The 26,720-nt window shown below is 37.2% G+C and overlaps 9 protein-coding genes and 7 non-coding genes across 19 annotated transcripts; 8 read left to right on the top strand and 8 right to left on the bottom strand.

The window, feature by feature from the left end:
* Positions 1-426: 426 nt before the first annotated feature.
* Positions 427-5,961, top strand: dpy-26 (Condensin complex subunit dpy-26). Its single transcript, NM_069977.9, has 10 exons — positions 427-513; positions 563-905; positions 961-1,940; positions 1,994-2,715; positions 3,174-3,791; positions 3,837-3,930; positions 4,419-4,487; positions 4,537-4,641; positions 4,690-5,205; positions 5,258-5,961. Exons 1-10 carry the CDS (start codon positions 472-474, stop codon positions 5,558-5,560), a joined length of 3,792 nt encoding a protein of 1,263 aa, NP_502378.1. The 5' UTR covers positions 427-471; the 3' UTR covers positions 5,561-5,961.
* C25G4.3 (Ribosome-binding factor A) lies at positions 5,878-7,313 on the top strand (the record flags this gene model as incomplete). Of its 2 annotated transcripts, NM_001268715.3 has the most annotated exons (2): positions 5,878-6,012; positions 6,676-7,313. In NM_001268715.3, the coding sequence occupies 2 exons, from the start codon at positions 5,878-5,880 to the stop codon at positions 7,222-7,224; spliced, it is 684 nt and encodes a 227-aa protein (NP_001255644.1). The 2 variants fall into 2 exon arrangements, with proteins under 2 accessions (NP_001255644.1, NP_001255645.1); NM_001268716.3 differs by lacking the exon at positions 5,878-6,012 and having other exon boundaries at positions 6,703-7,224.
* Positions 7,314-7,513: 200 nt separating this feature from the next.
* 21ur-13902 lies at positions 7,514-7,534 on the top strand. The gene has a single exon (NR_056829.1).
* A 192-nt stretch (positions 7,535-7,726) lies between these two features.
* Positions 7,727-8,526, top strand: C25G4.2 (Esterase C25G4.2). Its single transcript, NM_069975.8, has 3 exons — positions 7,727-7,884; positions 7,937-8,133; positions 8,183-8,526. The coding sequence occupies exons 1-3, from the start codon at positions 7,728-7,730 to the stop codon at positions 8,492-8,494; spliced, it is 666 nt and encodes a 221-aa protein (NP_502376.1). The 5' UTR covers position 7,727; the 3' UTR covers positions 8,495-8,526.
* Positions 8,527-8,556: 30 nt separating this feature from the next.
* On the bottom strand, positions 8,557-9,747 carry C25G4.17 (C-type lectin domain-containing protein). Its single transcript, NM_001307095.2, has 3 exons — positions 9,553-9,747; positions 9,338-9,505; positions 8,557-9,002 (listed from the first exon to the last, which is right to left on the bottom strand). The coding sequence occupies exons 1-3, from the start codon at positions 9,664-9,666 to the stop codon at positions 8,727-8,729; spliced, it is 558 nt and encodes a 185-aa protein (NP_001294024.1). The 5' UTR covers positions 9,667-9,747; the 3' UTR covers positions 8,557-8,726.
* Positions 9,748-10,548: 801 nt separating this feature from the next.
* On the bottom strand, positions 10,549-13,103 carry clec-185 (C-type lectin domain-containing protein). Its single transcript, NM_069974.6, has 7 exons — positions 13,002-13,103; positions 12,792-12,845; positions 12,582-12,742; positions 12,158-12,313; positions 11,171-11,914; positions 11,031-11,127; positions 10,549-10,792 (listed from the first exon to the last, which is right to left on the bottom strand). Exons 1-7 carry the CDS (start codon positions 13,081-13,083, stop codon positions 10,572-10,574), a joined length of 1,515 nt encoding a protein of 504 aa, NP_502375.4. The 5' UTR covers positions 13,084-13,103; the 3' UTR covers positions 10,549-10,571.
* A 422-nt stretch (positions 13,104-13,525) lies between these two features.
* irg-4 (CUB-like domain-containing protein) lies at positions 13,526-15,929 on the bottom strand. The gene is made up of 7 exons (NM_069973.7): positions 15,860-15,929; positions 15,706-15,815; positions 15,540-15,652; positions 15,376-15,494; positions 15,215-15,327; positions 14,469-14,828; positions 13,526-13,742 (listed from the first exon to the last, which is right to left on the bottom strand). The coding sequence occupies exons 1-7, from the start codon at positions 15,909-15,911 to the stop codon at positions 13,572-13,574; spliced, it is 1,038 nt and encodes a 345-aa protein (NP_502374.1). The 5' UTR covers positions 15,912-15,929; the 3' UTR covers positions 13,526-13,571.
* Positions 15,930-16,726: 797 nt separating this feature from the next.
* On the bottom strand, positions 16,727-19,122 carry clec-184 (C-type lectin domain-containing protein). Its single transcript, NM_001027951.4, has 7 exons — positions 19,057-19,122; positions 18,958-19,011; positions 18,352-18,506; positions 18,128-18,283; positions 17,587-18,078; positions 17,444-17,540; positions 16,727-16,981 (listed from the first exon to the last, which is right to left on the bottom strand). The coding sequence occupies exons 1-7, from the start codon at positions 19,109-19,111 to the stop codon at positions 16,761-16,763; spliced, it is 1,230 nt and encodes a 409-aa protein (NP_001023122.3). The 5' UTR covers positions 19,112-19,122; the 3' UTR covers positions 16,727-16,760.
* Positions 19,123-19,125: 3 nt separating this feature from the next.
* ugt-65 lies at positions 19,126-26,545 on the bottom strand (the record flags this gene model as incomplete). 3 transcript variants are annotated; one of them, NM_069972.7, is made up of 8 exons in its annotated part: positions 19,126-19,448; positions 19,856-20,158; positions 20,453-20,821; positions 21,682-21,772; positions 21,818-21,878; positions 24,264-24,398; positions 24,639-24,871; positions 26,394-26,545. In NM_069972.7, 8 exons carry the CDS (start codon positions 26,531-26,533, stop codon positions 19,251-19,253), a joined length of 1,530 nt encoding a protein of 509 aa, NP_502373.3. The 3 variants fall into 3 exon arrangements, 2 of the variants coding, with proteins under 2 accessions (NP_502373.3, NP_001293959.1); NR_131619.1 differs by having other exon boundaries at positions 19,251-19,448; positions 20,581-20,821; positions 26,394-26,533; NM_001307030.1 differs by lacking the exons at positions 19,856-20,158; positions 20,453-20,821; positions 21,682-21,772; ... (2 more) ...; positions 24,639-24,871; positions 26,394-26,545 and having other exon boundaries at positions 19,251-19,328.
* Positions 21,950-22,037, bottom strand: F08G5.10. The gene has a single exon (NR_056827.1). It is a non-coding gene; the product is annotated as an Unclassified non-coding RNA F08G5.10 (non-coding RNA).
* F08G5.12 lies at positions 21,950-22,037 on the top strand. Its single transcript, NR_056828.1, has one exon. It is a non-coding gene; the product is annotated as an Unclassified non-coding RNA F08G5.12 (non-coding RNA).
* Positions 23,246-24,257, top strand: col-130 (Nematode cuticle collagen N-terminal domain-containing protein). Its single transcript, NM_069971.9, has 2 exons — positions 23,246-23,405; positions 23,458-24,257. The coding sequence occupies exons 1-2, from the start codon at positions 23,265-23,267 to the stop codon at positions 24,214-24,216; spliced, it is 900 nt and encodes a 299-aa protein (NP_502372.1). The 5' UTR covers positions 23,246-23,264; the 3' UTR covers positions 24,217-24,257.
* F08G5.19 lies at positions 25,042-25,237 on the top strand. The gene has a single exon (NR_056825.1). It is a non-coding gene; the product is annotated as an Unclassified non-coding RNA F08G5.19 (non-coding RNA).
* F08G5.17 lies at positions 25,104-25,237 on the bottom strand. The gene has a single exon (NR_056826.1). It is a non-coding gene; the product is annotated as an Unclassified non-coding RNA F08G5.17 (non-coding RNA).
* Positions 26,042-26,239, top strand: F08G5.14. Its single transcript, NR_056824.1, has one exon. It is a non-coding gene; the product is annotated as an Unclassified non-coding RNA F08G5.14 (non-coding RNA).
* On the bottom strand, positions 26,122-26,260 carry F08G5.13. Its single transcript, NR_056823.1, has one exon. It is a non-coding gene; the product is annotated as an Unclassified non-coding RNA F08G5.13 (non-coding RNA).
* Positions 26,546-26,720: the final 175 nt, after the last annotated feature.

The raw sequence follows: 26,720 nt of genomic DNA, 5'->3' as shown, positions 1-26,720 counted from the left end.
AGCGGATTTTGTTCTTGAGAGAGATAATACTCCGCTCATAAGTAAACAATTGAGAATTAAATTCGCACAAAAGCATAAATCTTCATTCGCGAATATTTTTATTACTGTAGGGTCTCGCCACGAACAGATATTTTCTGTATGTGTCCCTTTAATTGAACTGTAGCTTTATCGATCGGTCGAAGGCATCAGAAAAACTTTCTTTTTAAATATATATTTACTTCATAACAATTTCAATCAATTTGTGAATTTTTTACATTCTCTTTGGATTCTCAGTGTGCGAACTGCCTCGTTCCCGCGTTGACAACGAGAGACAAGAGTCGCAGACGACTAAACATCATTACGAAACTCCGGTCTCCCTTCGACCCTTTGTTTAGCAACGAGGACTTTTGAATTGAATTGTGCTTCTTGTTTGAATATATTTTATTTTCTCCTGCTTTCTATTATCTAAAATTGTGTTTTAATTACAGGGAAATGGATGTACCATCATCCAGCAACGTCACTGGACGCAGAAAAGTAAAAAAAGAAGAATGTTCTGCTTCTACCAAAAACGTAATGTTTTCAGAGACAAGTTCTAGATGATGACGAAGATGATGGCTTCAGATCTACCCCATTGCGTAAAGTTCGAGGAACTAAAAAAATTAGGCCAGCGGATGTGGTGCCAGAAACAATTATGACAAAAATTGGCGCCCATATCGACGATATTGTGAATAAGAAAAAAGTTGGAGAGCTCAACTGTTTCGAATATAAATCGCCGCTTGAAATTCATACAATCGAAGATATGATCAAAGCAAAAGCTTCAATCCAAGAGATGGCAGTTGTGCTCGAAGGAGCTCAGTGCATTATTGGTTATCGAGTCGATCGGCTTCACCACGACGTTCGACAAATTGATTCAGCTCTCTCGAGTGGTAATTACATTTTTTTTTTAATATTCTTGGAATTTATCGTTTCTTTTTATTACAGGAACTGTTATGCGAGATTCAAATGGTGAAGAAATTCATTTAACACTGGAAAGCAGAAAAGCTAAAAAGAAAATGGCTGTTGTTGACGGAATGAATGGAATGCTCGATTTTCTCAATAATATGGATGATGCTCTGACAACCACCGAACTTGACGCAGACAATGATAAGAATTGGAAAGAAGATGAGGAAAATATTGCCGGAGAGCCACGAATTGATTTCAAAGCCAATTCCAAAGATGTTGACGCATTTCTTCAAAGAGACATTTTCCCCGAAAAACTCATTTATGCATTGTCAATCAAACGAGCAACTGATCTCAGAGCTGACCTTCTCTCTGATGTTTCCAATTACATAAGTGCTGATGATACGGCTCATGATCTGAAAGACGCAAATATCGATTGGCTGAGAGCTAACCCGACATTTCAAAAGGCAACGAAAGGATCCGTGTGCAATTCATCAAACTCGTTCCATTCTCTTAATTATTATGGAATTCATTCTCCCGATGGACGAACTCTTATGTTGCATAATCGAATTGCCGATAAGAATGCTGATGATCGGTTTTTCACGTCCGATGTGTCTGTCTCACTTGTAAAAAATACACGAGCTCTCCTCACCAATTCATTAGACAAAAAGCCACGAATTCTCGACAACTACTTGATGCTCGAAGTCAAAGATCGCCCAGTTATTGGGAGATACAAAATAATGTCAAAGGATGTGAAGAAGTCAACGCTACCATTGGCGGAATCGTCTCGTGAGAAAGATCTCGCCAACTTGACATTCGCAGAGATGAATCATCGGCCTTCAAATCTGGATATGACGGTGGCAGGAGCATCGGATATGTCAATGCTTCCAGGAAATCAAGGATTACCACTCGCCCAGGGAGAAAACGATGAGACGATCGCTCTAGATAGGCTTACACCTCCTCTTCAGTCGTCTGTGTCACAGAAAGCGAGTGACGAATATGTTCTTCCACCTCTTGAAGCTGTAAGTTTTTTTGCGCGCCTCTGAATACATTTATGATATAAATTATTTTCCAGAATGATCTCGATGAGCATCTCATTGGAAAACTGCCAATTGAGCCGAATGAAATGGATCAAACATTAGCCAACATGTTTGATAAGAAGCTGGAAGTGTTCAACACATCTGATACACTTGAATCAAAAGTCTGGAAAAATGGAATACGTGCAGAAGAATGGGGTGAAGATGATGAGGCAATTATGAAGAATGACACGAAACATCCACGTCAGGCTGGAATCGAAGGTTGGATTAAGGCAACTGATGCATGGACCAACTATGATGTTGTAAAAATGAATGTAAATCGAGAAGCTCGTTCTCAATTGGATGAAAATGCGATTGACGAGCAAGAATCGTATAGAAATATGGTTCCGGAAATTGGAAAGAATTTGTTCTTGGTGAAATCGGATGATTATATGAATAACTATCCTGGAGATCGTCCAGCAGACTTCACAGTGAATGATGAAGTGTCTGATGTGATGAAAATGTGGTCTGGTGAGGATAGTACAGCTGAAGATGATGTTCCGTTAGAACAAATTCAACAAGAAATACGGGAACAAGTGCAACAACAAGATGTTGATATGGAGCCTATTGAGGAAATGGATTACGATGCCGGCGGTGCTGCTTTTGATGTAGACTTTGATGATCGACTTGCAGCTCCGGTTGAAGTTGAGGAAATGGAAGGAGATAATAATAGAAATGATGGAAGGGTGGCTGATATTCTTTTTAATGAGCAGATGGATGAGTAAGTTTCAATTTTGAATTGAAAGTTGATTCTGTTCGGTTTTTTGTTGCCTATAATGACAGAAGAACGTTTCAATATAGCAAAAAAAACCGTTATTCATTTAATGTAGATAAATGCAAAAATTTATTTTTATCCATTCTCACCTATTCATGAGTGTCGAAAAATGCAAAAAAATACAAAAACTAGACGAATAGGGGGGAAAATGTATAAAAATACATTTTTTAAAAAATTTTCTACATCACATGAGTAATGAATAACCACAACTATTTTGAGATTTCTTCAACAATTTTGCAAAAAAAGTTAAATCTTTTCTGAATTCCCGCGCTTCCCCTATTTTCGACATTTTGAGTTTCCGGCAATATTAATTGGATACTCTTTGCTTTTTTATAATTTTACCTTTGAAAAACGCTAGATTCAACATTTTTGAAAAGACTATCCACATTTTTTTTCAATTTCAGAACTGAAGTAGAAGAACGAAATGAGCAAGATGTTCAACGGGAGCTTGAGGACATTGCACTTGCAGCCGATGAAGTTGCAGAGTTGATGACTTCTGCACCACCGCCACAACTTGTTGGACCATCTGCAGAAATGCGTGAAGAGATTCAAAATATCGGAAAGAACGACAATGCTCATTGGGTTCCACCAGTCGTTGGTGATCAAGAGAGACAAGCAGCGGTTACAGCACAACGGAAACGGCGAGAAAAGAAAGCGAAGAGCAGAAAAGCCACTGTCGAAGATTTCGTTCATTACTTCCGTGACATTCCTGATGACGAGATTGAACGAGAAATTACTGCTGCAAAATGCTCTAAAATTGCTGATGAGAAGAGCACTTTCCTTTCGGAACAACAGTTATATCTTCCAACTTTGGGAATTGAAAACAAGCCGCATGTCGCTTTTGAAATGGGTCTTCTCGGTAACAGCGGGATGTTCTTCAAGAAATCATATGGGAAAATACGACTCGAACGTGTCAAAAATCAAAAGGCTGAGCAAGATTTGTTCATTGATGAAGCCAGAGGAAACAAGGATTCGGATTGTCTCAATTGGCTACTTTCATTCAGTGGATTCAGGTGCATGGAGTGAGTGTCTAGGATTAAATATATATAAAATTGTTAATTTTTCAGAAATCCGGAGCCTATCACTGGCTCTGACTCGGACGAGAATCTACGAACTGCCGTAGAGCAACCGTTTGATGACGATTTTGCCAACGATTATTACGTACGTTTCTGTTAAGACCTGCCGGTTTTCCTGTCGGTTTTCTGAATAATCGAGAATCGAAAAATTTTCGTTGTTGATTTTTCCAGTTAAAAAAAGCTCGTTCAAAAGTCCAAAAGTTTTCGACGATCGATACCGTTAAATAGCTCAGACGCGAAATGTTGCGACTTTAGAACAAAAAATACAGTACCCGGTCTCGACACGACAATTTTTTATAATGAAGCCGAGTGTGCGCCTTTAAAGAGTACTGTAGTTTTAGACTATCGTTGATGCGATGTTTTCGGTGATTTTTCTATAAAACAGATTTTTTAATTAAAAATTGAAATAAAGCACGAGAAAACAATTCCTTTTTAGTGTATTTACAGATTTTAATAAATAAATTTTATTTATTGAAAAATCAACAAAAATTTTGCAAAAAATGCGTCTTTTCGAGACCTTGATACCGTATTTTCGGAGAGAAAACTACAAAATAATTCGGCATCTAATTACAGGACGAAGACAGATACGATCCAAACTATGAACAACAACTCGCTGCTGCACAAATGGGTCCGGATATGCAGGTAAAATTAAGACGGAATATTTTTTCCAGTGCTCATTGAACATTTTCAGAGGAAACTAGCCTTGACCGCAAGTCACATTAATCAAATGTTCCCGAATATCCATTCCAAACGATACGGTGGTGAATACGGAGATTCAGATGATGAATTTGACGATGTAAGTTTAACAAAAAATTTATATTAAAAAAGTTTGTATAATTTTCAGTCATTCGATCGCCAGTCGATCCAGGCAAAGAATCTTGACGCCGCCAAGCACAAGAAGTGTCTCGCTGAAATTCTGAAGACTGATAGTCTATCGATGCCTTCAATTCAATATGTTCTGGAGCAGTTGACATCTAATCAGACTCTACGAATGAATAATACAACTATCCGAGCTGCCGATGATCGTAATGAAACCGGAAGACCTGCAACACCGACAATGGAGGCCGACAAAACGTTGACGTCAGTGTTTGACTATAGATCACCGAACAAATCGAATCACGATGTGAACGAAACGATGAAGGCACTAACAGAGATGCCAGATTATCAAGCAGCAGATGAGCGTCCCAATAATCAACCAACTACATCTACATATGGAACTGCTAACACTGAAAATAGAAAAGTGCATATAAATGGATGCCATACACTTCTTTCGTTGGCACTTTCAATGCCTTCCAGAATGGGAGAGACTGTTAGGCCCTCGTCTATCGTCAGCTTCCTATTGCATATTGCCAATGAAAATGTATGTTTAGTTTTTTTGAGTTTATTTTTTCAAACTCATTCTAAATTTTCAGAACTTGCAAATTGTTCAAGATCGATCAAAGCGATCCTGGATGTCTGATTTCATTGTTCTCAATTCAAGTGAAAGCCTACCACGTGGTCTGAAAATGGGAAGAATCGAGGATCAAGACGAGTTCTGGAAACGAACTCAAGATCCGGACGCCATCGAGGGTACGGCTAGCGATGCGAATAATGTGTTCTCGAATTTGATGCGACGTCCGAAGGCAGTACCAGTTCGTAAAGGTCGTGGAGCAGGTGGTCAACCTACAACAAGTGATCTCGGAGCAATCGTAGAAGAAGAAGAAATGGAAGAATAAGCATACTTTATTAAATTTCTCCATAAAAAATCATTTATTTTCGGTATCAAAATTGAATCTCAGAATCCACCCAATTCGATGTATTTATTCATTTTATCTCTCATTTCTCGAAACTCGAAGTTTCTTTATTTATTTTTCTCTCTCTGAATTGAGTACCCCGACACCAAAAATTTTAAGTTTTCTGTCAAATCACTCTTTACAATGAATATTCAATATGATATTCGAGCCATAAAACTTGTAGAATTCTAGGGATACAAAGACCCTTTCTGATTCTTCCGAAAAAGCATTCACTGATTCCATAAAAATTACGAATTCAGATGTATAGAAACGGGATCCGATGGATTACCACTAGCACGGCGGCTCTGAAGGGACCCAGAAATTATGTGAATCGAAAAACGGGACGTGGATGTGGAAATTCGGTTCTTTCAAGATTCGAGTGGAGATATGATAAGGTTCTTTGGAAATTAGATTGAAAAATATAAATTCAACTTTCGTTTATTACCCAGGCGCGAAATTTTGCGATTTTCGCGCAAAAAATACAGTACCCGGTCTCGAAACGACAATTTTTGTCTAAATGCGAAAGGGTCTGCGCCTTTAAAGGGTACCGTAACCGCGAGCTCAACGAAATGAGAGAAAAACTTTAGAAAATCAATGATAAATAAATTGAAAACATTTTTGATTTTTCGGGAAAAAAATTAGAAATCGAAAATTAATTTTTTGTCAATTTAAATTAACAAAAAATGTCAACATTTTTATCAAATTTTGTGTTTTTTTTTGAGAAAAATTACAAGAAACCGTTAAGTTTTCTTCTATAACGAAAAAGATTTTAAAATGTAGGCTGCTTTTTCGGAATTCAATTTTTTTCGAAATTTTCTAGAGGCGAAAAATCGAAAATGACATATTTTTCTTCAACATTCCAACAATTATCAAAATATTTTGTATTTTTGGATTTCTTCTTGATATCAAAAAAAAGTATTTTTTTTCGCAACGAGAAAGTTACAGTACTCTTTAAAGACGCATGTCTTTTTATATTTTACAGAAATTCGTGTCGAGACCTCTGGTAATAATGATCATGGCTCCACCAGTTTTCTCATCCCAACAACAAGAAATTTCAGACATTGGGCAAAAACTTCCAAAAAACGATGGGCATGAGATACGGTATCGATATGGGACTTGAAGATCGACTTCTACTCGTCTCTCTCGGAACAAAACAACGACGTTTAGACGACAAAAAAGTTGTTCAGCTGAGCAGAATCCTTGAGGAACGAATCGCCGAAGTCGTCGCAACAGATGAAATGCTCGGGCGATTACAACTTCAAATTACTCGAGTACGAGTTGATCGAGCTTTCACACAAGTGTCCGTTTATTGGATGTGTCGAGGTGATGGAGATTCGGAAATTGTTGATTTTCTGGAAGAGTCGAAACACCAGATAAGACGACGAGTGGAGGAATCCATTGGAATTACGTGTCCTGAAGTGAAGTTTATCGGGGATAAAGCATTGTTGATGGAACAGGAAATGGACAAGTTATTCCGTGAAGCAGATTATGGAATGGATTATCGATTATTGAGTAAAAGTGCACGAGTTTTGGGAAATGTGAAGGAAGAGAGCCCGAACAATAGAAATGTACCTAGATGGTTGACTAGCATAAAGAAAAAAGTTTAAAAGAAGAAAATTAGTTGTAATCATTTGTTTTTAAAATTTGTTTTTTAGTTTTTTAAAATTTTTTTAAATGAACCTTTTTTCATTTTAATTGAAGTTTTCTCTTGCATCATAACTGGTTTATACCTGTGAAATACCTATTAATTTATATTGACTTATTACCTAGACGCGAAAACTGCTCAAAAAATACAGTATCCGGTCTCGACACGACAATTTTAGAGTACATGTATTTTCCCTCTTTTTTTTACTGTTTTCATAGAATCTTAAAAGTTTTTCGTTTAAAATATTTCAATTTTAACAAATTGCAAGAAACCTTTAAAAATTGATGAAAACTCCACAGAAACGAAAGTTTGAAATTACAGTACTCTTAAAGGCGCACACTCGGTTGCTTTCAATAAAAATTGCCGTTTCGAGACCGGGTATTACATTTTTTTGGTGCAAAAATTTGTGTCTAGGTAATACTTATTCACATTCTATGAAATATTCCACCCGCATTATCTTTCAGAATGTCTTCCCAACCGAAACTCCGGATCCTCTGCCTTCACGGATATCGACAATGCGATCAATCATTCCGGCAAAAGACGGGATCCACTCGGAAGCTCGTCAAATCTCTAGCAGAGTTTGAATTTGTGAATGGAGTTCATTCTGTGGCGGTAGATGAACGTATGTTCCTAATTTGGCAATTCTAATATAAAGTAATTTTTTTTATTTTCAGATGTTGATTCCAGTCGAGCGTGGTGGTTTTCAAACAACGAAGCGATGAGCTTCTCCTCTCGGGAATCTACGGAAGTAGCTGTTGGATTCGAAGAATCTGTGGCCGCAGTTGTCAAGTTTATTGAAGAAAATGGGCCATTCGATGGGTTACTGGGTTTCAGTCAAGGAGCTTCTATGGTTCACTTGCTCATTGCCAAGGTTTTATTTATCTCCGTCTCCCAGGCGTTTGATTATTCTATTTTTTCAGGCACAACTCGGTGAAATCAAACTTCCCGGAATCCGATTTGCCATTTTCTTCTCCGGATTCCTGAGTCTCTCTTCCAAACATGACTCCTTGACATTACTCCGAATCAAAGAATTCCCATCGATGCACGTATTCGGTGACGCGGACGAGATCGTGGCGAGACCAAAAAGCGAGAAAATGGCAGACATGTTTGACGTTGAACCGTTGCGGATAGCTCACGATGGGGGGCATGTTGTACCGTCGATGTCAAAGCACAAGGAGAAGATTGCCGGATTTATGAGAGAGCAATTGGATAGGAAGATTGAAAATAATTGATTTTCTATAGGAATAATAAATTGGCTTTGGTTGTTTTTGCGAACACAAAACTACAGCATAAATACAAATTTTTCATTTACATGTAAAAGTTTCAAATTACAAAATTTTCAAAAAGTGAGAGATCTGGTAAACAGGATATTATAAAATAATATAAGCGTCCTGTCAATAGAAATGAATAGGATATAGAATATGAACAGTTATTTTAGTCATGGATATTTTCATCAGAGCTTGTTTACATCAAATCTCGTTTGGCTCTCACAACAGGTGCCAGTGTAGTACTTGTTGGCTCAGATGGAATTTCAGGTGGTACTGGACAATACTTGCACAGGGCTTTACGATAGTGGTAGCAGAACGTTGGTTGTGTTTTACCAGTATTTTGAAATAGCTCGACAAGCCAATTGTCGACAATTTCAACGCAACTCGTGTGGTTATTCGGGAAAACGTATGGGGTGAAGAAGGAGGACCAAGGTTTTGAGCCATCGGTGAACGTCCAGTTGTTGGCGGTTTGCTGAAAAGTACTACTTGAGATTTTTCTTGAAATTTTTCTAAATGGGTCTAATATGCCATTTAAACTATTAATTCGAATTTGAAAATTATTATAAAATATTATTAAACCACCGATACTTTATGTATATATTTTTCCGAACTCTAGATTTATGTTGAAATAGTCTATATCTTTGCAGTTTTTCAAAAAAAATATTATGAAGACGCAGAAAATTGTGCATTTCGTAACTGAACACGCGCCGTCTCAGTTTTTTATTTTTTTTAATGTATGGAATGTTAGGATCATTTATAGCAATTTAAAGAAATATTATTATTGGCACTGGAGATATCCCAACTCACCGTCTGCGAAAGCCCAGTCCATGCATGGATCCCATCGATTCCTGATTTATGAGACTTTGCCACAAACTTGGATTCATCTTCATCACGAAGAGACGCCAATCGGGCTCCAACTTGCATCTTGGCACACATTCCAGTACCATCGAACCATGTTCCCATGTCATCAGATGTCTAGAAATTTCGAATTCCAGTGTATTTCAGTAGTTCATCCAACATACCTTGTAGCAACATCCAGTCTTTTTGAAGAAATGCCACGAGGAATTACATGGATTCAAATCATCGGACGCCAATACGGCAGAAGCGAAAACCAGGAAAAGGGAAGGGAAAAGCATATTTGAAAATATTTTGAACAAATTGTGTGAATTGTGCACCCGCTGAGGGTTTTTGTATGGAATCGGGCGGACAGTTATTATACAGCGAGGCTCTGGAAAACAAAATGGGAATGGGGGAGGAGCTACTAGGTGTACCGCTGCTGAACTTTGAACGATCGGGGAATCGTTCGAACTGGAAGAACTAGAAATATGGGCTCAACTTAGACGTAAAGCAGACATACTAATAAGGTCTGTGTTCAAGGAAAGTAAAGATGCAATAAGATGTCTTATGATATATCAATAGATGCAATGTGAAACCCTAAATTTCAACCTGGGGTCCTGGCACGAGCAAATCTTTTCAGCTACCGTAACCGCGCAAATAACACAATTGTATCCCATTCTTATATTTCCATTCTTATATTTTTTTTTTCCTCAATTTTTGTACATGAACTGATGGATTTCCGAGAGAGCTTAAATTCTGAAGAGAACGCTAAAAAATTGTAAATCCATCTTATCGTGGGTCTCCTGAATTCAAAAAGTTCCAAAGCTTGGCTTCTGTCGGTACGGGAACCTGCAAAATAATAATATATAATTTTCCAATGTTTCAATATACCAAACTTTATGCAAATACTTGATGACGCCTACTGACCAGTCGAAGTCAAACTGTTCCACGTCTAGTCTTCATGCCATGTTCACATGTTCTCCGAATTCTTGGTACCTATGCAAATTCAGAACTATCAGTCGTGATTCTATGGGGGAAGTTTTGAATGTACCCGGTGCAAATTTGAATTGAATCAACGATCAATCTGTGATTACGAATCTTGTTGTTTCAGTTATATTGACAAGGAAACTAAAGTGACGTTTTTATTTGGACACTGTCACATATACACTGTATTCTGAACATAAATACCAAACGTTTATTAGTCTCATGGATTCATTACACATAACGAATTAATAACGGTACTCTGACATGCTAAATATTTATATTTTCCTCTAGTAGATCCTGCACTCAAGTCCATTGAAATACAGTAATCCAAGCCATCATTCGGTTTTGTAGGTTGACCTGGAGACCAATTTAGATAACCACTGGATTCGGTGTTGCCAATCCAGATTTGACGTGTTGTCTCATCGTTTGATCCAAAGACTCCTGGAAAAAATATTTACATAATTCGATTAGGAATTTCTATTTACTAGGGGAAGTTTTTTTGTTGGAAATTATTAGTTCTTTATGAAATTAAAGACTAAATTACAGTTGTTTTTAAAAACAAAAAAAAAACTTCAAACTATAACAGAAAAGACGCATTTTAGGCATAATGTATAGTGTATATTTTAAGATTTAATGGAACCGACCTAATATTTTGCCGCAATTCAATGTTAAAACGTACTAGAAACAAAGCTGTTTTCCTCTTTACTAGAAACTGTGACCATTGTCCCATTACACCACGTGCAACTGTCTTCAAATTTCACGAGCCCTCGGCACATCTGGAAACGTTTAAGCTACATATGAAACTTTTGAAACAAGTACCTTGTAGCATCGATCATTGAAGCTAACTGTTGGAGTTGGGCAAGTGGGAGTACAGGTCCCTGGGACGGTAGTTTTGACAGTCGATGTAGTAATTGTAGTTGTAGGGGTGGACTTTTGTGTTGTTGGAGCTTTTGTGGAGGCTGCAATAGATGGAGTGGTGGCTGGTGTGCTGGTTACTGTAGTTCTAGTTGTTGTAGTTGTTTCAGATGATGTGCTGGTAACGGTAGTTGTAGGTACTGTAGTTGTTACGGTAGTGGTACTTGGTGTCGTTATAATTACTGTAGTTTCTGTTGGCTTGATGCTGGTTTCCGTCTCGGTGGTTGTTTTGGTTGTGGGTACTGTAGTTGATACCGTAGTAGTAGTAGTAGTAGTTGGTATTGTTGTGGTTACTGTGCTCGTAGATTCCGTTGTTGATGTGGTGCTGGTTACTGTAGTTGGAGGCTCACTGGTTGTGGTTACGGTAGTGGTTACTGTAGAGGTAATTGGTATCGTTGTTGTTGTCGTGCTCGTCGACGTGCTCGTCGACGTAGTCTCTTGTGGGCAATACTTGCAGATACTTGCGATGCTCTCAGTGCAGGAATAGGGTTGAGTTTGTCCTTTTTTCGCTGACCACGAGAACAATAGAACCAGAACTCCATCCATCATTTCGACGCAACTTTTTTCAGTTGTCATTGTGCTCGATTGAGCAAAAAACCAATGCCAGTCGGGAGTTCCATCGGTATATGTCCACACTCCGGGTGTTTCCTGTAATTTTTGTTCCAAAACTCTCTTTTTTTGATAATTGACTCACTATCAGTAGTGCTCATTTGCCTACGCTTGTGTTTTTCCTTCATGGGTATTGTACATAGGTACCGTACACTTATTTCATATCTCATTTAGCTTACAAGATAATAGGTCATAGGCAATAGACAGGCACGTAGGTATAAAAACCTTAGTTTTCAAATTCTTCAAAAATGTTTTTCAAGAACTCCAAGAAAAAATCCTCACAGTTTGCGAAAGCCCTGTCCAAGCATGAATTGATGAATACTTTTTACAAACAAATTCCGATTCCCCTTGACTATGAAATGATGCCAATTGTGCCTGAGGATGTAGAGCTCGACACAGTTCTGTTCCACCATACCACTCACTTTTCTCGTCTGTTGTCTGAAAATGAAAAATTTTGCCGTCATTTGTCGTATTTGGAAAATAATAGCAGCATTAAAAAAATCGTAAATTTGGTTTTAATCTAGTAATCAAAATTGTTTTTTTTAGTCAGTTGACTCACTGTTTTGACAAAAAAAATGATTCAAATTTTATTAATAGAAAAATTTAAAGATTTGGAAATAAGAAACGATTATCAAAGAAAAAGTACAAGCGAGTGCCGTGTAGGCGCCTAGGCAGGCCTTCCTGTGAAGATTTACAGAATACCTACCCTATAGCAACATCCTGTTCCAGAGTACTGATGCCACGTGGCATCACACGGTAAAACAGCTCCATCTGCTAGAACAAGGTTCTGTTGACCTTCATCTGATAACTTTCCTTTTTCGTTTTCCAATCTCTCCAAGTATCTTGCTCGTTGCACATGCTGGTTTACTAAACCAAAAACTTAAAATTTTCTAGATTTTCCAAATCAGAAACTCACATTCTATGACGTCACTGAGTGTTTTGTTTTCCAGAAACTCTTCAATGTGATCATCTGAAAATATGGTTAGATTTTCTCAATCTGATAACGAATTCAGTGTAGTTATTCTAATGCTCACATCGCAAATTAACTTTGATGATAGTGACGTCATAACTTCGAAACATGTTATTGCTACACTTCCCAGAGGTCAAACCTAGAACTAAAACCCACGTTGAATTTTGACTTTCGGCTTGCAAGAAAACGATGTAAAACAAGAAACGACGAGAATAATACGAAAAACCATGTCTGGCATTTCAAAATCTGTGACCTACTGTGAATTATTCAGATTTTCTATTACATTCACATCGGTATTTGGCACATACCCCCACCCACACTAATCTTTTGGTTTCAAAAAATTGCTAGACGCAAAAGTTCAATTGAGAATTTGTACAAAGACCAATTGGAAAATAAATCATGAACTTGCACGATTGATGATGACTGGAACTGCCGAAGTGTTCAAAAATTTCTGAAAACTATGAAAAATTGTAGTCTTTGAGAGAATGTTTGTGATTAAGAAATATTTTTGACAAGGTCGGAATCTACACTTTTAAGGAGCTTTAAAATGCGGGCGATGTTTTTTTAAATTAATTTATTGATTATTTATTTAACATTTTTTTCTCATCGAGTTTTCATTATCAATAATATTAATTAATGAGTTTCAATTTATTTTTTATGAAATAAAATTATGAAAATTTGCAGATGATAATATTTATTTAAAACACAATTTAATCGATATTTTATTTAAAGAACAATAAATTGGATCGACGCAGCACAGTTTTCAGCAATAATGCAAAACGATGGACGAGTGATGTTTGTCGGGAATTGGGTTTCGACCGAGAAATCGAGAAGCACTTTTGATTCACTTGTTGGAGGAGATGTAATTGCTTTCAGAACACAGTCAGGGTTACTTGTCTGGAATTTTGAAAAATGCGAAAATAGCTTTAAGCATTATTCGTATTTAGAAAATTTTAGGATGCTTAATTTTTAATGTTTTATGTTTAATGGAAATTAATAAACTTTTTTTAAATTCCCTACTTCTTTTTTTTAAATTTTCACTAGGAACTGGAACATTTTTAGATGAAAACATTTTTTTTAAATTTGAACTACTAGTCTTATATTAGAAAATTTTAGAGAATTGATTTGGTCAGGATTTTCAAAAAACCAAAACTTTAAATCTTGATCAATTTTGTGCAAGGCTTCATTCAATTTTCTTTCAATTTTCAAATTATAATCCAAAACGAGCCAGCAATATGTTATTTTTTACAGTAAAGTTAATAATAGTTTTGTCAACAGCAAAAATATTTTGCCCATTACTTTACATTACAGGTTTCCTAAATGACACAAAACATGCATAATGTTCCTAATTTAACTGTAAAAATAGTATAGAATTTTTCAAAAATGTTTATGACTTTTTCAATTTTGCAACAAAAATGGGCTGAATTAGTTTTGAATTCTCGGGCAAATGAGTGATCTAGTTTTGTGAAATTTATATTTTATTTTAGTTCAAAAAATTCAATTCAACAATAATTAGCTCTTTTAAAAATTTAAGCAAAATTGAAAAAAAAAACAATTTTGAAAAGTTTTGGTGGAGAGCGTATTTGGAGCTAAATTCACGCTACTCCACCTTCATGTTCTCACCTTTTCCATTTTCCAAATCATAACATAATCTCGCATTGAAATCATTGTGACAATTTTCTTTTTCTTTTCTCCGACAGTTGCATCAATATCCACTTGATTCAGATTCATATAGCCACTTGCCGCTGTATATGAATCATATTGTTGAGCTTGTGACAGTGGGACAAATACAATTGAGCTTCTCGAAAACGTGTTATCCAATCCAAGAACAGTAACTTTGTTTCCTTTACTGATATAGTTTTGGTACAAAAATTGAGTCATACGGTAGATTGCTAATGGGTTCTCCAAATCTCCTTCAATCAAGAAAAAGTTGTACAAATTGTCATAGGGTGTCCAGCCGGAGTATGCGATGGAAATGGACATCTGAATTACGAAGTAGGAAGAAGTTTTTTTGTAAAGTTGGGTCTTCTTGAGGTTTCTATGCATAATTAAGATATGACTGCCTGCACGGCGAACAACGCACTTTTCATGCCTACACTCTCGCGGATCAATTTTTGCCGTAGTCGGCATACTCGGTAAATCGCTATATTTTTGGAACACAAAAATAGTAAAGTGAACGAAAAAGCTAACTATAACTACGCAAGTTTTCGTTTGATATATGCATAATATGCGTGTCGATTTATCGAAAATAATTTTAATTATTGAATCAAAATAATTAAATAGTTTTGGACGAAAATTTTGATTAAAAATGTTTCGTGGGAGAGAAAATTTTCAAAGTTGCTAATAAATTCAAATTAAAAATTCCCCACCCTCTCCTTTGCCACAATGGTTCGTGGGCTCCAGCCGATTTCAGCTTGCAAAGTGTACAAGCGAGAATATTGCATATCTGGGTTGTCCAAATAAGTAACTGTCGCGTTGTTCACTGAAATGTTGTTTCGAAATATTTCAGATTACTCATATTTGTACTTACATGAATAATAGTCAACCACCATTCGGAACGATGAGTGCATATTAACACTTTTCGTGGAAACTAGGAAACTTGTGAGAGTATTTGGAAATACATAGAAAGTTGCATACTTTCCAGAACGACTAAAATTAAAATTCCTGTTTTAAATGTTACATTTCAAAGCCTACCTGTTGATGAATGTCTTCGCGTTTTGCTCATTTGTAACAGTTATCTGATCATTGTTTCCATTCAATCCGTTTTCCAGAACAACACGAGCATATACCATAGCTGGAACTTTGATCTAGAAAGGAGTTTTTAATAGTAAAACACCCTGAAAACACCGTCCCTACTTACATTATAAAGACAATTAAAGTTTGGTGGAATTAGCACTGGTTCCTTGGCTCCCGCTGGAATAGTCGCATTATGTCTAGGGACAATACCACCAGCCGGAATTTGAGTGCAGTCTAAAAAAGAGCTGATATTCTAGTTTTACCATCAGTAAGCTTACCTAACGCATTCGAAACTCCAACGAAGACTAAAAACCACAATAATGTCTTCATTGTCAATTGATAATGAATAGTTCTACATATTTAATTTCAACTTTTTTATATTCGAATCGGTTATCTCAAATGCTCTTTAATGTCACCGTTTTTCTGCTCTTCCGCGGCCAAAATGAAATCATTTCAATGATTTGATCTTTTTTGGAGGATGTGTATACAGAATCTACACAATAGTTTGATTTTTTAGGACAGTTTGGCACAAACTGATAAGCATCCATATCAATTTTTGAATCTGATTTCATTTTAAATCTGATAAGACATTTCTGATAATAGTTGTGTGGGCTGTGGTTTTGTAGACTTTCAGATAATGCTCCACCGCGCTTTGGAATAATTTTTAATTCACAATAAATGTTTCCTGTCTAGTCTTCTTCATGTACTGTTCACATGTTTTCCGATTCTGGGTACCTATGCTAATTCAGTACTACCAAACCTGATTTTATGCGGGAAGATTTGAGTGTACCCGGTGCAAAATTGAATTGAATCAACGACCAATTTTTGTTATTTCCTTCATTTTCAACTAATAATGAATGGTTCTACATAATTAATTTTGCCACTTTTTATATCCAAAATACTCAAATGTTTTTAAATGAGAGCATTTTTCTGCACTTTTCTGCACAAAATGAAATAATTTCAATGACTTGATTTTTTTTTGGAGGATGTACTACAAATACCACAGAATAGTTGGATTTTCAGGACAGTTTGTCGCAAACTGATAAGCAGTAGATCAATATGATTTCATTTTGAATGTGATGAGAAAAATCAGGTAATGTTCTAAAAGCAGATTATTAATTGAGTGGTTTTCTGATTGTCTGAGATTTGATAAAATTGTTCATTTGACAAGTCAATTATTCAAGGATTCATTACACATAACGAATTAATAACTGTACTCTGACATGGTAAATATTTATATTTTCCTCTAGTAGATCCTGCACTCAAGTCCATTGAAATACAATAATCCAAGCCATCATTCGGTTTTGTAGGTTGGCCTTGAGACCAGTTTAGATAACCACTGGATTCAGTGTTGCCAATCCAGATTTGACGTGTTGTCTCATCATTTGATCCAAAGACCCCTTAAAAATCGAACAGAAATGGTGGTATTTTCCAGTGCCTTCGTTAAGAGTACACTTGAACGTTTTTTTTTATTGGATTTGCAAAACTAATTTAACTGAGAAAATGGTTAATCTACAGTGCGCAAATATGGGAAAAAATTCAGAAAATAAGCGGTAGGCAAGCTTGTAGGTCAAGTACGCCTGAATTTTTGCCTGCCTATAAATATGGCCGAGTTTTTTTTCCCAGGGCACGCAGCAAACTTTCCAATTTTTGAAACAATTTTCTATTTTTGTTTTCGTTTAAAAAACTGTAAATACCCGGGAGATGTCGGTCATCAAGGGTGTCAATGTCCCGTAAAAATTACAAAAACGGGACAGCGGGACGTCCCGTTTCCGTGAAAACACACAAAAAACGGGACAACGCGATAAACGGGATAAGGGACTTGACACCCTTGGTCACCATAACCTAATTGAAATTCTTACTGGAAACAAAATCATTTTCTTCTCCACTAGAAATTGTAGCCATTGTTCCATTACACCATGTACAGCTGTCTTCGAACTTTACAAGACCCCGGCACATCTGAAAAAAATCCATTTCCTCATTTCAGATTCTTTGAAAATGTTACCTTGTAGCATAAACCCTTGAAATTAACCGCTGGAACCGGGCAATTGGATGTGCAAGTTATTGGAATTGACGCCGTAGTTGAAGTCGGTGAAGTTGTGATTTTTTTGGTAGTTTGAATGGTTGTAGTGGTAAATTTAGGTGTTGTAGTAGAAGTCGAAGTTTTAGTTGTGGTTGGGGCTTTCGTAGTGGTTACTGTAGTTGGGGTTACTGTAGTTGTTGATGTTTTGATTGTTGCTGCTTTTGTTGTTGTTGGGGTTACTGTAGTTGTAGATGTCGTCTCCCTTGGACAATACTTGCAAATTATTTGAATACTCTCGTCACAACTATAAGCATTTGTCTGCCCTTTTTGCAAGGAAAGTGCAAATATAAGTCCCAAGAGTCCATCCATCATTTCAACGCAACTCGAGTCAGCATCAGACGGAGCAGCTGCAAGAGCAGGAAACCAGTGCCAATCCGGTGTTCCATCGGTGTATGTCCATGTGTTTGGGATTTCCTGAAATTGAATAATTTTGTGACTTTTATTATAGAAAAAAACGACGTACAGTTTGAGATAATCCAGTCCAAGCATGAATTGTGGAATATTTATTGGCAACAAATATAGATTCTGCTTGACTGTGGAATGATGCCATTTCAGCATCAGGATTCAGGGCTTTGCAGATTGCAGTTCCACCATGCCATTCACTTTCAGCATCACTAACCTGAATATATGTGAAATTTATTAAGGTACAAGTCTTGTAATTATAGTAGTCCGTGAATAATTCCCTACTCTGTAACAACATCCTGTGTCTGGAAATTGATGCCAACCTGCTTCACATGGTAAAACAGCTCCATCTGCTAACACTAAATTTGGCTGTGAAGCATCTGCAAGAGCGGATTCTTCCTTTTTCTTTTTGTATATGGCTCTATGATATTGTTGGCGTACTGAAATTATTGCAAAGTTAATTTCGAAAGGTAATGCTTTGTTTTAAAAAAAAAACATTGTAACCGACGAAATGTGGATCGTTCAAAAATTGAACGAAAATTCATTTTTTCAACTGCAATGAGTGTTTTTGTGATGAAGTAATATACAATTTTTCTCTTCCAATTTATAAAAATGTAGAGATTTTATTCTCTCACTTTTAGAATTTGAAATTTGTTTTTTGAGTTGAGAATAAAATTCGTCAAAATTAGCCCCGCAAGATGTCAGCTGCTACAACTTTTCCCGAGTGGAGTTGATAACATTGTTCTTACAGAAATAATAAAGAAAGATAAATGATCAATATATTTTTCATTCAAAAAGTTGATATGACCTCATTAATTTTCGAGTTAGTTTCATTTGAAATTTTTTTTTAATACAAAAAAATTAAAATGTATTTAAAATTTTTAAACTTACATCCAATTATATCTTCCGCGGTCTTATTCCGAAGAAAATCTTCAATATGATCATCTGAAAACCTTTTTTTTCAAATTAAAAATTACACTATTATTTTACTTGTATTGCAAAATGTATGAATAACAAAATGCGAAAATATCAGCCAAACGAACATTAATCGTGTCTGAATGTGGCGAATTTGAACTTTTTATTTCTACTCTTCAGCTCCAATAATCTGTTAATCGTTGATGATTGAATTACATAAATTCACAGGAAACACAAACTATTTCGATTTGAAATTTTATGATCAAAACTTAAAATTTAGAAACAATAAATAAAATAACAAGAATAACCAGGAAAATGTCAAGATTGAGATACTGTAAGTGATTCATAAAAATAGATCTTCGTTTGAATTTGCTGTATTGTGACTCTGTACGGCGGAGCACTTGTGAGATATGGAAAGCACCGAGGTCTAGAGAACTGATCGGAGCGTCGAGGTAATAGGATAGGACCTGAAAAACTATTTTTTTAAACAGTTTTGATTCAAAATTTCCATTTACAAAATGGAACATACATATTTCCGCACGGCCCATATCTTAGGCTGTAGATATTTTTGTATAAAGACACAACATTTTTAAATGAGATTTTTATTGGTGACTTGAAAACTGGGGTGCGCGGCACATACCGTTCTGCAATAGAATCGGCAATTCTGGCAATTTCGGCAATTGCCTGCTTGAAAACTAGAAAACTGAAAACTTTTGTAGTTTAACTTTTCACCGAGAAAACTTTCAAAACCGTCATAGTAATTCTTCTATATTTCAAAAATCACGTATTATCTGAGGATTTGCCTCTCGTTTCACTAAATACTAGACACACTCAGTAATCTCGATTTGATGTCCGAAATAAAGTTTCAACACACCTTCATCACATTATTTTTATAACTGGGATCCACGAGAAGTTTCTCCAATTTTTGTTGAATATCCAATGATGTTATTGCTTTCTTGTAAAGAGCCTCCGCTATTCCATTGGTTACAAATCGATGTGCATTTCTTGGTTGATCACCGTAAAATGGTAGGAAAAGCATTGGAACACCCGAGCAGACACCTTCTTTTGCACTTTTTAGGCCACCGTGTGTTATGAAAGCTACCGTTTTCTCATGAGCAAGAAGCTCTTTTTGAGGAGCCCAGTTAACCGATTTTACGTGACATTTTGCACCGGTTACCTGGAATTTTTGAATTGTTTGGGAGTAGGTGCTTTTCACATAAGTTTTTTTTGGCTAGTGTGCAGTCTTGGTTTTTTTAAAATTTTCTTGTAATTTTTTTTTAATTTTATAAATGATTTTTCACTGAATTTGACATACATATTTTAATGTTTCATACAAAGAAAAAACCTGCAGATTTGCACAAAAAAGCAAGGGTCTCGTTTAAAATGTGCGTTAAAATTTGTAGTCTTCTCAGTTAAATTAGTGAATTTTTCAAAATTTTAGAAATTTATTCCGCCCAACCAAATCACTAACATTTCCTTTATGACTCCATATCACTCGATAATCTTTAAAATAATTTAATGCTTCTATAAATGCTTCAACTGTTCCTTTTGGACCATCTTCTAAATTCAAATAGGATCCCATTGCTACGTAGATTGTACCTTTTGACATTGAATCCTCCACGAAATCTCTGAATTCTGATGGTAAATTGGCACTTGAATAACAATGTTCTCCAACTCGAATTAAATCATTTCCACGTGGTTGAACGAAACTAAATGTATCCGGGAAATCATTGACAGTGAGTATCGAGTTTTGAAAAGTTTTGCTTTTGGTCGCACTGGTTAGGCCAAGTAGTTTTCCCGACGCTTCACTGTAAAGACTTGCAACTGGTCCACTGTAAATCTGAAATTTATTCTGAGAAAGTTTATAGAAATAAAAACATAAAAACCCTAAACATTGATAACTGTCCTGAAGAATTTAGCTTTTTTCGATTGCCTAAACAATAATTTACCCATTGAAATAGTTTGGTTTTTTAGTTGAAGTTTCAGAAAAGTAAATAGGCGGTAGGCAAGCATGTACTCGGCATTCAGAGGCAACTTCCTGCCACACTTTGGCAACTTATTTAGTGCCACTAAAATAAGTTGCCGAATTGCTGGCAGGAAGTTGCCGAGTTGTTTTCAGGAAGTTGCCGCGTAGTGGCAGCTAGTGGGAAAAAACGCTCCTCGGCATGCAGAGGCAACTTCCTGCCAAACTTTGCTTACTTGCAACTTCCTGCCAGACTTTTGCACATTCCTGCCAACATTTGGATGTTGCTGAGAGTTTTTTCCCACTTGTTCCCAGTACGTGGCAATTTCCTCCCCACTACTCGGCAACTTCCTGCCAGCAATTCGGCAACTTGTTTTAGTGGCTCTAAATAAGTTGCCAAAGTGTGGCAGGAAGTTGCCTCTGAATGCCGAGTAGACAAGCACTGGCATGGTATGCCTGCCTAATTATTATACCATTTTTAATTTTCTGGAAACAAATTTTTGCTGGAAAATTTTGTTAGATTTTTAGTCGATAGGTGCACAAAAGTTACCAAATATGATAATTTCAGGTCAGAAATAGAGAATTCAGACAAAATAAACTTCATTTTTGAAATTTTAAACAGCCATAAAAATGTTATAAGAAGTAGTCTTTTTATTTGGCTTATTAAAAAATATTGAGTATTTTAAAACGATGTTTTAAAATACTATTTCAGTTTAAAATCCAATTTAAAACTATACCTGATCAATAAAATATTCAAATATTCTCCTAGTTCTTGTCAAGAACGCAAACCGATTTCCTTCATAAACCTCCGACGACAACAGAAATGTGCTGAAACTATCTTTTGTTTGAAATTCCGTTGAAATTTTGTCTCACTTCGGAACAGTCACCGGATTCCTTGCATATCCCCTCATATTTGAAGCAACTGGCATTAGTTCTGAAACAATAATGTTTCCGGTGGTGAGATTTTGTCCCGCTGTGATTTAATCGGAGGCGATGCGCCGGCGTGACAGCCAAATAACAGCTAATTTGACCTTGTCACATAGACAATGAAGTAGGTCGTCAAATGCTTGTACTATGCGTACTCGATGGGAAAATACCGGGTGTAAAGCCTAAACGATGGGTTACACTGTTATACAAGGTCGCCGGTCGGTTGGTGTGTTAACTTTTTTTTCGATTTCAGATAAAAAGAATAGATCAGGGACGGTGATAAGTGAAAGGAAAATGGATGATTGGTAAGCTACAAAATGTTGAGAAATGAAATGAGTAAGTGGAATGAAACGGTGATTAGAGAAAGTAGTTTGAAAGTGGAAAATGATTGGATTTCGATGAGTGAGCGGTTTGAACTTTTAATGTTTAGAATAATTAATGAGAAATTAACAAAAACATAGGATAATACACCTAATTTATAAAACAACGTCTGTAGGTTGTTGCCAATATAATTTCACAAAATGACTGAAAACAGTCTCAATATACAGAATATGCTAATTTGATAATTTTGAAATGATTTTTTTGTGCAATTTTGCAACAAGTAAGTGAATAGGGCAGAATTATTATTCATTATCCGCGCAAATGAGTGGCCGTTTGTGAGCTATATTAATCGGTCTTTTTTTCTAGGAAGTTCAAAAAAATTTCAAAAAACCACAGAAACAACCAAATTTTTCTGATTATTGGATTTAAAGAAATCTTCAAAAATGTTCACCACTTCACAGAAAACTGTTCACATTTACTAAGTTTTCTAAAGCATCGCTTCTTGCTTGCCTGCCTTCTTGCCTGCCTGCCGATGTGTCTGCCGATCGCCTGTCTTTTAGATTTTGATGGACACAGTGTTCACCCATCCTGTTTTTTTAAACGCCTAGGTCGCCTGGAACACTTGAACACAATTTTTAAAATTTATTTTCATGAGAGCAATTCGAGCTGTCAAATCCGAGTTGTTCATCGACAACGGCTCACTGCTAAACTATTGATTCAATTTTTAAAAATATTTACATATCTTTAAAACGGTTTCAATCGACGCCACATTCATATCTATTTTATCAATTACTGAAATCTCCTAATCCATTTCTGATCCACTAATTCCCTATGTCTTACGCAATCAACCCAATCCACGGAATGCCCGTTGTTCTTCCTCTTATCCATTTCAATCTGATATCAATCTTCCCACTTTTTTCAACCTTTTCTCCCTCACAAGCTGTTGCGCAACAGAACTTGCTAACCGGGGGAGGCGGCGCCAGTAGTTTGAAATGCCAAACAAAGCCCGCCAAGGTTCTGTGTATAAAAGGAGAAATTAAACACTTTGAAATCAGTCATCTCTTGTCTAAACATGAGTGCCAAGTACGTTGTAACCATTGCTTCTTGCTTCTCTGGGCTTGCCATCGTGGCATGCCTTTTCACTGTTGGAGCTATTTTCAAGGATATCAATGACTTGTACGATAATGTCATGGATGATATGGATGAGTTCAAGGTTTGTTAGAATTTTTCTGAACTTTTTGAATTTGCTATATCTCTTTTTTTAGATGTTCGCCAACAATGCCTGGAAGGACATGATCCCAGTAACCCGCCCATCCCTTGACAACCAGAGCAACCTTCGTGCTATCTTCGGACGTGAAAAGCGTCAAGCCGGACAATGCAACTGCGGAGCTCAGCCAAACAACTGCCCACCAGGACCACCAGGACCACCAGGAGCCCCAGGAGCTCCAGGAGATGATGGACACGCTGGAGAGGCTGGAAAGACCGGAATTAATGGAATTTCACTCATCAGCCATGAAGGAGAGTCCGGATGCATTAAATGCCCAGCCGGAGAAGCCGGACCAGCTGGACCAGATGGAGCTCCAGGAGCACCAGGACCAGACGGACAGCCAGGACAAGATGGACCAGCCGGACAGCCAGGAGCCCCAGGACCAGCTGGACCAGAAGGAGATGCTGGAGCACCAGGAGACGCCGGAGCACCAGGAGCCCCAGGAGCCCCAGGACAAGACGGACAACGCGGAACCGGACTTCCAGGAGCACCAGGAGCCCCAGGACCACAGGGACCATCTGGAAACCCAGGACAAGACGGAGCCGCTGGAGCCCCAGGACAAGCTGGACCAGCTGGACCAGCCGGACCAGACGGACAACCAGGACAAGCTGGACAAGACGGAGAGGCTGGACCAGAAGGAAATGCTGGACAACCAGGAGCTGATGCTGCCTACTGTCCATGCCCAGCCAGAACTGGAGCAGTTGAGAACAAGCCAGAGACCAGTGGATACAGAAGAAGAGTTTCCAAGGTCGTCTAAGACTTTTCTATTCACCATTTCAATAAATGATTTATCATTCATCTTACCTGTCGTTGCAAATGTTATGATCTTTGTGCTATGATCTTCTTTCAATTTTAGGGCAATTGATCCTTGAAGTGATGTGTAAGTTTCATCAACAACTGCCAGGTCGTACGGTGTTGCAAGAACTTCATCTAGTTGTTCTGAAAATCAATCGGACTGCATTTCAAGTTACTACACGTTTTTGGGCGTAAACTACATATGATTCAGACTAAAAAATTCATTCAGTTTATATCGAGAAATTATTTTTAGTAAATGTTTCTATACAATAAACCATCTCTAGCTGTCTATAGGTGTTCCTAGATTCATCGAAGGTTCTTGCCTGCCTGCTCATGCCTACCTATATATTTTTCTGTTTGGGGGATTTTTACAACTAGTCTTACCATCTCTTCCTTCTTCCAAATAGTACAGACCGATTTCATAACACCATGCGCCAACATACGGTGTCATTTCATAACTCCAGAATATTCTGCTCACACCGCCCGTGTCTGGTGCTGCGTCATCCGTACTACTTCCCTTCACAAGAGACTCCAAAATTTTCACTTTTTTCGATGGAATTTTCAACCGATTCGCACTTATGGTATACATCGACACATCATGTCCATCGTCGAATAATCTGAAAAAAAACAGCCTATAAAAAATTGGAGAGCCTCTGAAAAACTATGTAAAACTTGTATCTGGTCACATGTTCCAATGTCATTTCATTTTTTGTTCCGTTGTAAACAAAGTGTCAAAAAGTGTGAAGCGCGAGATGCTCACGGAGAGGAAAGGGCTCACTTTTTGTCCCAGGGGAACATCATCGCGATTCGGAAGATTTTTGACGTCAGTCACGCAGGCAGCAGCAGCCTCACCCAACACCAATCAAACTTTTTATAAGCTCTGCTCTCTTTGGCCAGCTTCAATGGCAAACGCATCACTTGCATACTTCCAACCGATTTCTACCCATTTTATGAGTCGTTTACTGGCTCTGATGGGAGGCCTTCAGAAAAAAAGAAGAAAAAACGAAAAGTGCCACCAGCGTTTTTACATGTTTCACAGATTTCCAATTATTTGTTGCCTGTCCCTTTTTGTAATGATCAGAGCTCCAAGTTCATGATGAACTGACTCAAGCTCTTTGTGTTTTGAACTTTTGATATTTTTAGCTCATTGTGAAATTTTCTCTTGTAATGTTCTTAAATTAGTGAGGATAACTAAAGAAAGCTGGAGAGATTTTGATTGGAAATCGAAAAAAAATTTAGGCGCAATGCCTGCCATATGCCTGCCTACGTACCTGCCATGTGCCTGTCGCATGCCTAAAAGAAAATTCTATTAGGAACACCAGACGAGGATCGCCTTGAAGGCAGGTAGGCAGGTATAGTACACTATTAAAATGGCATGTTATGCATTTCTTCAAGATGGGTCTTGCAACGAAAAGGGTTTTTTTTTAATTTGTTATGAATTTTGGTAGGAAGCTCAACATTTCTCAAAATCAGAAAACATTTTAAGCGGAAAGTTTAAATATTTCAAAAATAAAATTAAACTAGACCCACACCAAAGTGAGCGTTCCCTTAACCCCGTATATCTCTTCCAAAATATTTTTGTCAAAAAGTACATCTCTGTGACAATCTGTTGCTCAAAACATTGAACTTTATTCCACTTCCTCATCCCTCTTAACACGTGACACTTTCCGAAACTCTCAGGCGTGCCACGCCCATTTGTTCCACCATTTTGCCGGAAATTGATTGTGATTGGTCCCGGGGCACATCACTCATTCTAGGCTTCTTCTCCTTTTTGGATGCACCGCGCAAGACTATATCTCTTGAGAAATGACCTCGAGAATCTCATCCATTTCAAATGTCGTCTGAGGTGGAATCCAGTCATCCTTTCTCTCTTTTTTTCCGGGAAAAAGAGAAAGAAAGAAGAGGAGCTTCACTTCAAATTTGTCGCGCCTTTCCTTTTCTTTTCCTGCTTTTCACCTACTTTTGGGTCCCCCGGTCTGGGGTTCGATCGTATTTCACGGCTGAGTGCGTGAAGCGGAAACGAATTTCGACGTTTTCCCCCCATTTTGCCCCGGTTGATTCTTGACACCTTTTTCTTTCTGAAGCTTTCTTTTTGAGCTCTCCGATGTTTCTGAAGTTTCCACGTCATACAACACTTACCTCTCGGCTAACGGCATCATTGTTAGTGCGTGGCTCTTTGAGTTGAACATATTCAAAAATAGTATTCTGGAGCAGTTTGAAGTGGTGAGAAAATGAGCAAGTAGAAAGATGATGGTTATGAGTTGAGAATATTGTGGCATTTTCGTAGTGTTCTGAAAAAAATTCGTTTTTTTTTTTCGAATATTGTGAATTGTAAATAAAGTTCCAGTTCTAGAAATTATAGAGATTTGTGCCGTGCGGTAGAAAGTTAACATCTTGCGACAGAAAGATTCTAAAGCGCTACTGGAAATTGAGAATGAATGATAGAAAGCTGACAAAGTGTTGTAG

Source organism: Caenorhabditis elegans, chromosome IV, assembly GCF_000002985.6.
Source record: "Caenorhabditis elegans chromosome IV".
NCBI classification, from domain to species: domain Eukaryota; kingdom Metazoa; phylum Nematoda; class Chromadorea; order Rhabditida; family Rhabditidae; genus Caenorhabditis; species Caenorhabditis elegans.
The sequence above is the reverse complement of the archived record's forward strand: the minus strand, read 5'-3'. Positions and strand labels throughout refer to the sequence as shown.

What these genes read in the sequence shown, in the direction of transcription:
- C25G4.2 (NM_069975.8), top strand. Translation starts at nt 7,728, where the DNA reads ATGTCTTCCCAACCGAAACTCCGGATCCTCTGCCTTCACGGATATCGA. An exon ending in TTCTGTGGCGGTAGATGAAC is followed by an intron (nt 7,885 to 7,936) that starts GTATGTTCCTAA and finishes TTTTATTTTCAG; the next exon opens with ATGTTGATTCCAGTCGAGCG. An exon ending in TTCACTTGCTCATTGCCAAG is followed by an intron (nt 8,134 to 8,182) that starts GTTTTATTTATC and finishes CTATTTTTTCAG; the next exon opens with GCACAACTCGGTGAAATCAA.
- col-130 (NM_069971.9), top strand. Translation starts at nt 23,265, where the DNA reads ATGAGTGCCAAGTACGTTGTAACCATTGCTTCTTGCTTCTCTGGGCTT. An exon ending in ATGATATGGATGAGTTCAAG is followed by an intron (nt 23,406 to 23,457) that starts GTTTGTTAGAAT and finishes CTCTTTTTTTAG; the next exon opens with ATGTTCGCCAACAATGCCTG.
- clec-184 (NM_001027951.4), bottom strand. Translation starts at nt 19,111, where the DNA reads ATGTTCGTTTGGCTGATATTTTCGCATTTTGTTATTCATACATTTTGC. An exon ending in TCATACATTTTGCAATACAA is followed by an intron (nt 19,012 to 19,056) that starts GTAAAATAATAG and finishes AAAGGTTTTCAG; the next exon opens with ATGATCATATTGAAGATTTT. An exon ending in ACACAGGATGTTGTTACAGA is followed by an intron (nt 18,284 to 18,351) that starts GTAGGGAATTAT and finishes ACATATATTCAG; the next exon opens with GTTAGTGATGCTGAAAGTGA.
- C25G4.17 (NM_001307095.2), bottom strand. Translation starts at nt 9,666, where the DNA reads ATGCTTTTCCCTTCCCTTTTCCTGGTTTTCGCTTCTGCCGTATTGGCG. An exon ending in AGACTGGATGTTGCTACAAG is followed by an intron (nt 9,506 to 9,552) that starts GTATGTTGGATG and finishes CGAAATTTCTAG; the next exon opens with ACATCTGATGACATGGGAAC. An exon ending in GGACTGGGCTTTCGCAGACG is followed by an intron (nt 9,003 to 9,337) that starts GTGAGTTGGGAT and finishes AGTACTTTTCAG; the next exon opens with CAAACCGCCAACAACTGGAC.
- irg-4 (NM_069973.7), bottom strand. Translation starts at nt 15,911, where the DNA reads ATGAAGACATTATTGTGGTTTTTAGTCTTCGTTGGAGTTTCGAATGCG. An exon ending in GGTGGTTGACTATTATTCAT is followed by an intron (nt 15,328 to 15,375) that starts GTAAGTACAAAT and finishes ACAACATTTCAG; the next exon opens with TGAACAACGCGACAGTTACT. An exon ending in TGATTTGGAAAATGGAAAAG is followed by an intron (nt 13,743 to 14,468) that starts GTGAGAACATGA and finishes TCAAAATTCCAG; the next exon opens with ACAAGTAACCCTGACTGTGT.
- dpy-26 (NM_069977.9), top strand. Translation starts at nt 472, where the DNA reads ATGGATGTACCATCATCCAGCAACGTCACTGGACGCAGAAAA. An exon ending in ATTTTGCCAACGATTATTAC is followed by an intron (nt 3,931 to 4,418) that starts GTACGTTTCTGT and finishes ATCTAATTACAG; the next exon opens with GACGAAGACAGATACGATCC. An exon ending in AAATGGGTCCGGATATGCAG is followed by an intron (nt 4,488 to 4,536) that starts GTAAAATTAAGA and finishes GAACATTTTCAG; the next exon opens with AGGAAACTAGCCTTGACCGC.
- clec-185 (NM_069974.6), bottom strand. Translation starts at nt 13,083, where the DNA reads ATGCCAGACATGGTTTTTCGTATTATTCTCGTCGTTTCTTGTTTTACA. An exon ending in GCCGAAAGTCAAAATTCAAC is followed by an intron (nt 12,846 to 13,001) that starts GTGGGTTTTAGT and finishes CCATATTTTCAG; the next exon opens with ATGATCACATTGAAGAGTTT. An exon ending in ACTCAGTGACGTCATAGAAT is followed by an intron (nt 12,743 to 12,791) that starts GTGAGTTTCTGA and finishes TTTTTGGTTTAG; the next exon opens with TAAACCAGCATGTGCAACGA.